Source organism: Nicotiana attenuata, unplaced genomic scaffold, assembly GCF_001879085.1.
Source record: "Nicotiana attenuata strain UT unplaced genomic scaffold, NIATTr2, whole genome shotgun sequence".
Lineage (NCBI taxonomy): Eukaryota > Viridiplantae > Streptophyta > Magnoliopsida > Solanales > Solanaceae > Nicotiana > Nicotiana attenuata.
In genome coordinates this window covers 28,194-36,199 of record NW_017670891.1, presented here as the reverse complement: position 1 = coordinate 36,199, position 8,006 = coordinate 28,194, and the positions used below count along the sequence as shown (strand labels likewise).

Sequence of the window (8,006 nt, the reverse complement as noted above, 5' to 3'; positions counted from 1 at the left end):
GGTAGTTATTTTCTTATATATTTATATTTTCGTTTTTTTATAGTTAATTATAAGATATCTATTTTTATTTTAAAATTATTTTAGAACTCCAACTTGAAACTACTTCTTGATTTGAATGGGTATATATTTAAATTCAAAAAGAATAACCAATAACTAATTATTAACTAAATAACTAATTATGCCATGTGGCTTTTTTTAAGCTGCCACTTGGCTTAAGGAGAGGCTTTTTCCTCTCCTTTTTCCTCTCCTTTTAATAATAAGATAGATGATCTTCACTCTAAAAAGAGTCGGTTGCAGGAAGGGGCTGGAAATTTGTGTTCCCAACAAACCAGTAGAGCACCCACTTCAAATTGCAAAGTGTTTACTCTTAAAAGAGAGTTTTAGAACAATTCTTAACGTTATTCTCAACATAAAAGAGAATAACGTGATATATCCATAATTCCAAATTGTCAATTGATCGAATTTGAGGCCTCCAGTATGTACTTCATAGTTCCCAAATAAAAGGTTCAACATCAACCCCAAAGAGAAGTTTCAATTTTATAAAAAAGCAGCAGAGAAAGGTTATCACTCATGGTACCTAACCTACTAGTTGAGGCTCTAAGGCTAAAAGATCTCAAGTTTAGCTCCCTTTCAAGTTTGGGTAGTTGTCAAACTGCATCATAGTCGTTTTGCACGCATACATGGTCAATTGCCTTGGGACGAAATACATTCTCAAATTTATTGGTATGGCCATCGATTGGTATTCTTTGCCCCTACATGTTATGGACATCCTTCTGTAAGTTACTTCAGTCAATCGATCAATTAATTATGTCTGATCAATTTCAAACTAACTGAGATCCGTTTTATGATATCTTCTGCGCTCATACCGCTATATTTTGACCCTCTCCGTTAGGTAAGTAAAGAAAAACAGCATTCTCAAGTCAAAGTGGCTAAATCCAAATGCTGCATATTATTGTAGGGGCTAATGGTTCATGGGTGTAGTTATGCCAATAAGTTAACATTTGCAGTAGCAGTTGATGAAGGAATAATTCCAGATCCGAACCAACTTGGAGATGATTTTGTCGATTCATTCATGCTTATCAAAGAGGCTGCCCTCTCAAAATTCAGAACCATGGTTGACTAGTGACTAGCTTATTAGTTATTACACATTTGGATGCTCCTCAACAAAACTTGAAAACGTTGTTCCCTATTTCATGATTCATAAATGCAAGACTCTGAGTTTATCGGCACAATCGAGCACAATTATGATATGTAAACTTATTGCTGGTGAAAGAAAAATAAAACTTATTGCTCAAAAAATTATATTTCATTAATATTGTAGCGATAGTGATCCGTCGCATTATACTTGTGTACCAATGTTATTGTCAATAAGATACTTCCTAATTAAAAAGAAAAAAGAACTACTCCTATAACATTTGAGCCATAACTAGAAGAGCTTGTCCAACATTTGTTTTTATTCAAGGCAAAGGCCTCTTTCTACCACAGCATCCTTGATAAGCTTTAGAGATTGTTCAAAATCGTCCAGCAGTTGATATGGATCAGGAATCACACTTTCGTCTACTGATAGAACTATTGTCATCTTGTTTATATAGCTCTGAAAATTAATCATCAGCGCCTGAAATTTAAATTCAAGGTTATGATGTAAATATAATCTAAACAAGATCAGTCTATCTATAGATATATCATTACGATTTGGTCAAGCAAATTAGTGATACTTACATGAGGTTGCCCATAAGAACTGGGTGCAAGATAAGCCATAGGATGCCCATAGAAGCCAATTTCCTCTTGAGGACCCACCAAATTGGAGAAACACAGTGTTGTATTGGTGAGAATTCTGTGCGATATTGAACTTGATGTCTGAAATTAAATTATTTTTTTTTAACAGAAGAAAAAGGGTCAGATCTTGTAATTAATGAAATCTTATGTGAAGATTGAAACATTGAGAAGTGATTATGCCTTTACCTTAATCCCAAAAAGCTTGAGTGCTAATTTGGAGATGGAAAATGTGCAGATAGCTTCAAGAGAGTTTTTCTTCTTACGATCAATGGTTGCCTTAACTTGTCTAATATAATCTAAGGGGTCATCTCGTAATGCAATTTTAAAGGGTAAAAGGACAAAACCAACGCAATTGCCCCATTTTGTCTCAGTGTCCTTGGCCATCATATCAGCTAAAGCCTATATATTTGTTAAACATGAAAAGAATGTCAATAACTTGGCTTGAAGTAAGCTAAGGTAATTGAAATGCTAAGATTCTGAAGAAAGAATGGATGCCATCACCTGAATTCCAGTCCTTGGTCTTAAGTTAATAAGAAGTGTTGATCTGAGCCTTATGTTCTTAGGGAGATTATTGTTTTTCTCTGTTGCTCCCTTGTCTTTCTTATCCCCACCTGCCAAATTTTGCATTAAAATTTACTGCCATGACTCTGTATTCCCAGCAGTTCAAACAATAAAAATACTGGATAAACTAGTTTTTAATTCTTTTTGGATCTAACTTACTCTGATCATACAAAGAAAGAGATTAGTGTAATTTTACATGTTCTTTATAACAGGTCGCCTACCTTCTTGTTATTAACAATTACTTGTAATTATCTTCTTGGTGACGTGATAGTGTATAAATTATTTAAAAGGTAAAGTGTTCTGATATTTCCTCGGTTCATGGTTTCAGTATTTATGATTTAATGACTCTACTAAGAAAATAAGGTGATAAACTCATGGAAACGTCATACCCCTAATACATGAGGTAGAACTTACCGTATCTCTTGTTAAGATAGACAGATAAACCAGCCTGTGTTACTCCCAGAGCGACATCATTTATCGTCTGCGCAAGAAATAACAAAATCAATAAACATCAAACAGCTATATATATATATATATATATATATATTAGTAACATCTAATATACATCACAGCATTTGATGGGACTAATTAAGAATATATGTACCATATTTAATGTATTTTTGACCAACTTCAAATCATCAAGACTGATTGTCCTATGAGCAATTCGCCTAGGATTAAACTCAGAACCAGGCCTGCCCTTAATTGGCGTATTTGTGTCCTTCAAAAAAACAGTCGTGGCCATAAACATCAACACATCTACTATTGTGTTCCAAAACAATCTCATAAATGACCAAACTTTTGTAACATATGGCCACAATCCCTTGGACGTCGAATACTGGTCCAAAGAATCAATAGGCCTCTTTTTATTTCCTGGAATTGTTGGTAGTTTATCTGGATCAGCAATTTGACGAGTACAGGCGAGTAGAAGGGACATAAAAGAGGTGCCATCTCCAAGTGAATGATGAATTCGTAAAATGGCAACAGCCTCAGCATCTGATGTTTTGACATTGAGAAGATGGAGATCCCACAGAGGTTTCGATTTGTCAAGTGTTGTTTTGCTAAGGTTGTGAATATAATTCTCCACGAATTTGTCTGGTGACTCCTGCAGGTTTTGTTCATCCACTTGTGGCACCACAACGTGCTTTTCTACGTCCACCTTTGTGCGCACCCATTTCATTTCTCCATTATTTTTCTCATCCACCACCTAAAAGATGAATGAAACATGTACTTTAAGAAACGCATAATCAAAGAAGACATATGAATAACCGTTTGTTGATAAGAAAATAAAGATCTTTTTGTTTTTGGAAAATCCTATTTTTTTAGCTAACAATATTTATGTATCGGACTAAAATGAAGGCTAAATATGATTAGCCAAATATTACAATTTTCGTACCTGGAGGCTGGAGAAACGAGGATGCTTGACGAAAGTATGGACCAACTGCTCTTTGATAACTTGAGGATTGATTCTTGATTTGCTGCCCATTATGGATAAAACGTGGACGTTGAAGTTGGGCTCGTGAAATAACCTTGCTGATGGACTCAATGGCTCGTCTTCAGCTGCTTCCATGGCTAATTTTGACTTAGTTTGAATCGGTTTCAGACTCGGTTTTATCAATCTTATGGACTCCATTAATCCAGAGAACTTGTTCTCAATAACGTCTAGCAACTAAGTACTTAATAGTAATAACTTTTCTGTTGTTTTGAAAATGGGTTTCTGTTGCTTCATATATAAGTGGGAAAACCAAAGTACGTACGACTAGTAGCTTTTACTTTCGTCAACATGCATATAGCTGAAGGTTGATGATTGTGCTATAAATGGCAATCGTGTCAGGTCACAAAGAGCAGCAATAGTTTACTGCTTTCTTTAGCTCACTATTATCCCAAAATCCTCTAATTAAGATACAATTGTTTTGGGAAACCATAGCCTTTGGGTTTTCCTTGGGAAACAGTTTTGGTTTACCTAATTACTAAGATTGTTTTCTGCTGATTGAAACTAAATTTAACTTATTATATGCACGGATAGTAAGTTGTAGGGGCACATGCATGTGATAAAGAGAGTGTAACTGATCCCCTACTATGCAAATAGAACAATAGGCAGAATAGCCTAATAGATACTTGTACTTGTTCTCATTAGTCATCCCGGTCCCTATAATTAATAAAGTTTCATCCAGGCACTTGCACTTATTCAAACTCAATATTTTAAACCATTCTGACGATGCGTGTCTCTCAATTGCATGGTGCTAGAGTCCACGTCAGATAAAGATATGCCACTTCAGCATTTTTAAAAAAAAATTACATGAAAAAAAACCTTTTTATCTTTCCTCCCTCTTTTTGTTAAACCTTTTCTTTATTTTTCTTTCTTCTCCACCATCATCCTCTCCTTATTGTACTGTCTGAATCTAGCCTACCAGATAACACCATGAACAGTACTCTCCCATTCTCAATTCCTCCATAAGAACCCTTATCCCACCTCTACCTGAATACCTTATCTCCACCATGTTCTTTTCTCTCTAAAATACAGTTGGCCAACCATAGTAGCAACCCAATTCCGTTATTCTTCTCGCCATTTTCGCCCTATCTTCATTCCTTCACTCATTTACGATTTCACTAGCTTTAAATCCCGTTCCTTCCCCTGTTAAGAGTTTGCTTTCCAGAAAAGGGTCCCTATATAACAACAACCATATAAGAGTAATAAAAATTAAAAGTTTCTATCACTTAAATTACACTATTTTTTTACTAAAAACAAATATTCACAAAGCAAACAAATAATGGCAAACAGATAATTAACTAGACCATACAAAGAAAAATTAGATCTATAAATTTAAAAAGAAGAAAAGAAGAAAAGGAGCAGGGGTGGGGAAGAACAGGAAGGGGAAACAAAGAAAAAGAAAAAGAAATGGGGCAAGGGATGGGGAAAAACGAGAATGGGAGGGGGGAGGGAGAGAAAAAGAATTGGGACTAGGTCTGAGGAAGAACGAGAAATGCAGGGGATAAAGACAAAAAGAACAGGGGAAAGGGTGGGTCTCGGTGAAAACTAGAAAGAAACATACTATTATGTTTTTGTTTTTTATTTCTTTTGTCTTCTTCATTTTTATTAATTAGTTTTTAATGTAAATTCTTACATTCACGCTCCTTATACGCGTGAAGTATACACATTTTGTACAACTCAGTCATCAAGTTGCCACATATGCTCGGTCAACGGTCGGAGGGGTTTAAAATATTAATTTTGAACAAGTTAAAGTGTCTGGATGAAAAAAAGTGAAGTAGGGGGACCGGCATGACAAAGTGGCACAAGTATAGGTGCCATTTAGGCCATTCTGCCAATAGAATAGAAATAAGAAAGAATTACATCCTATGTCAGTCAGTCCACTCTCAGAACTAAAAATAGCCCATGTTTTAAAACTTTACCCGACATAGCCTATTTTACAGATAATACATAAAAATGATTTCATCGGTTAACCTAGCGTGGAGAAGAGAACTAGACAGCCTCCTTTATCCATATTTTCTTCTTTCTTCAACTTTCAGAGTGAAGTCAATCGAGAGGTCGCCGGCAAAGTTAACGATGTCATCGGAAAATAAATATGGTGATGGAAAACATCCTTTACCCATTTTTCCCCTTAAATTTTCAAGGTAAATAGGCCGACGATAAAGTTAGTGAAGCCATCGGAAAATGAATCTCCGGTGGTCGACGATAATTTCAGACAATTTTCAAGTTATTCAGATGATGTTCCAGTTATTTATCTTCTTTAATAAAATAATTCCATCTTCATCTTCTCTCCTCTTTAATTTTCAGATCTAACTTCCTCTGAAAAACTCTCTTTTGATATTTTGGTACTGAAATAGAGGTGTAATACTAAACATATGATGTGTTCTGGTATAAATATTGTGTAACCACTATTTATACACACTTATACATTATTGTATAAATGTGTATATTTATATATAAATGTGTATATATGTTCATAACATCACATAATTATTTATTTCTTAATGTATAAGGATATATATACATTGTCATTATATAAGAGGCCTCCATGGAAGTTTGACACTTATCTTCTTCTTCTTTCTCTTATTCTTTTGATATACATTATTATACATTCCATATACAAGTTTATACATAGTTATACATCATTATACATGTAATGCATATGTATATCAATAATTTTTTTCATGTTTTCTTACTTTTTCTAGAATAATTCATGCATAAATTACTTTCCTTGTTGATTCCACCAAATCACGAAACAATTGCAGCAACTGTTCTCAATTTACCATATAAGTAAAATCAGCGAAAAATTGGGGGAAACTTGCAGCAAATTGCAGCACTAAAGACAAATTGGAGGAGAAAGATCAAAATTAGATGACGGAAGAATTAGAAAATCTCATGACTTCATCTAAATAAGATAATTGTCCTGATTAAACTCCATTGACTGAATAAAAAAGCTAGAAAATACTCTTTTTTCAAATATTAGCCTATTATTTTTGGGCTACAGATTTGTAAAGTTATGACTGAGCTATTATGTTGCAAGTCAGATGTGTGAGTTGTATTTATGTGAAATTATCCCTAGAAATAAATGCTTTGTATGTATATATACATTTATTGATCCCTTTGATTAGAGTAATTATTACTATAGTGGCAAAGGTGGTTCAAATTGTTTGTTCAAATCTCAAATGTTGCATTCTGATAGTATCTTTTTTTTTTTTGGCATGGTTTTCTTGACCCGTTTTAATACCTGTCATCGATCCATCTACAGCTTACAAAGCCTTTATTAACTTGTATTGAGCTCTAGCTGCCAACTGCACCAGATCTCTTCTTGTCAAGTTTTCGAGTCCTGAACTTGTCACAAACGATTAATTAAAGAGATTTTTGTGATTTTTTTAAGGCCGTTAGGCTTTACTTTTTCCGAGTATGAAAGAAAGTAAGTTGAGAATATGCACACGTACAACTTTTTGTTCTTTTTTTCCTTCTAATTTTCTCTTTTGTGAAGTCATTCGGTCCAAATGTAGTGCGGCGTCTAAAAAAGACTGTGGAACAACATTTATGAAACTGTCGTAGAAGGTTGAGATCTAATTTAACTCTTTACCCCTTGCAATGACTTTCTTTGTAACAAGCGCCATTCAAGAAAGGACGGAGTTAAACGTCTGCTTCTTGAAAAGCAAAACATGGACTCGAGAGTATTGCTGATCTCCAGCTAGCAAGTTAGATCTGACAATGCTCATTTTATGATGAAATCAGCAGGAGAAGGTAACCCATGTACTTATGTATCATTTGTATATTACTTATGTACTTATCATATAACTATATAAATAGACAAGGACTCGCCAATATTTCTGGACTTGATTGTTGTATTATTTCAAGCTATATATTAATGATCTCATCACGTGCACTCATCATCATAGTCAAAGACCCAATCATGTTCTCTATTATAGCTGCAATGCATCAGCTGATCGAAATAAAGCCTTTGGCCATTTCCTCTTTTTCTACATCTCCTTATGTGCCATATAATCATGCTAATAAATAAATAAATAAAGGTGATTATTTAATTAAAGTTTGTATTTTATGAGCAAGTTATTAATTTTAGTAAAGGAAATGAACAAGAAGAATGACAGCATCATCTGAAGAAAACCTCGGAATATTCCAAATAAAACTTCTAAAATGGATGGCAGCGCGG

At 34.3% G+C, this 8,006-nt stretch overlaps 1 protein-coding gene across 1 annotated transcript; it reads right to left on the bottom strand.

Moving 5' to 3' along the window:
• Nucleotides 1–296: 296 nt before the first annotated feature.
• LOC109244259 (O-acyltransferase WSD1-like) lies at nucleotides 297–3,904 on the bottom strand. Its single transcript, XM_019411317.1, has 7 exons — nucleotides 3,731–3,904; nucleotides 2,942–3,541; nucleotides 2,752–2,818; nucleotides 2,278–2,387; nucleotides 1,963–2,175; nucleotides 1,720–1,857; nucleotides 297–1,615 (listed from the first exon to the last, which is right to left on the bottom strand). Exons 1-7 carry the CDS (start codon nucleotides 3,902–3,904, stop codon nucleotides 1,454–1,456), a joined length of 1,464 nt encoding a protein of 487 aa, XP_019266862.1. The 3' UTR covers nucleotides 297–1,453.
• Between the last annotated feature and the right edge of the window lie 4,102 nt (nucleotides 3,905–8,006).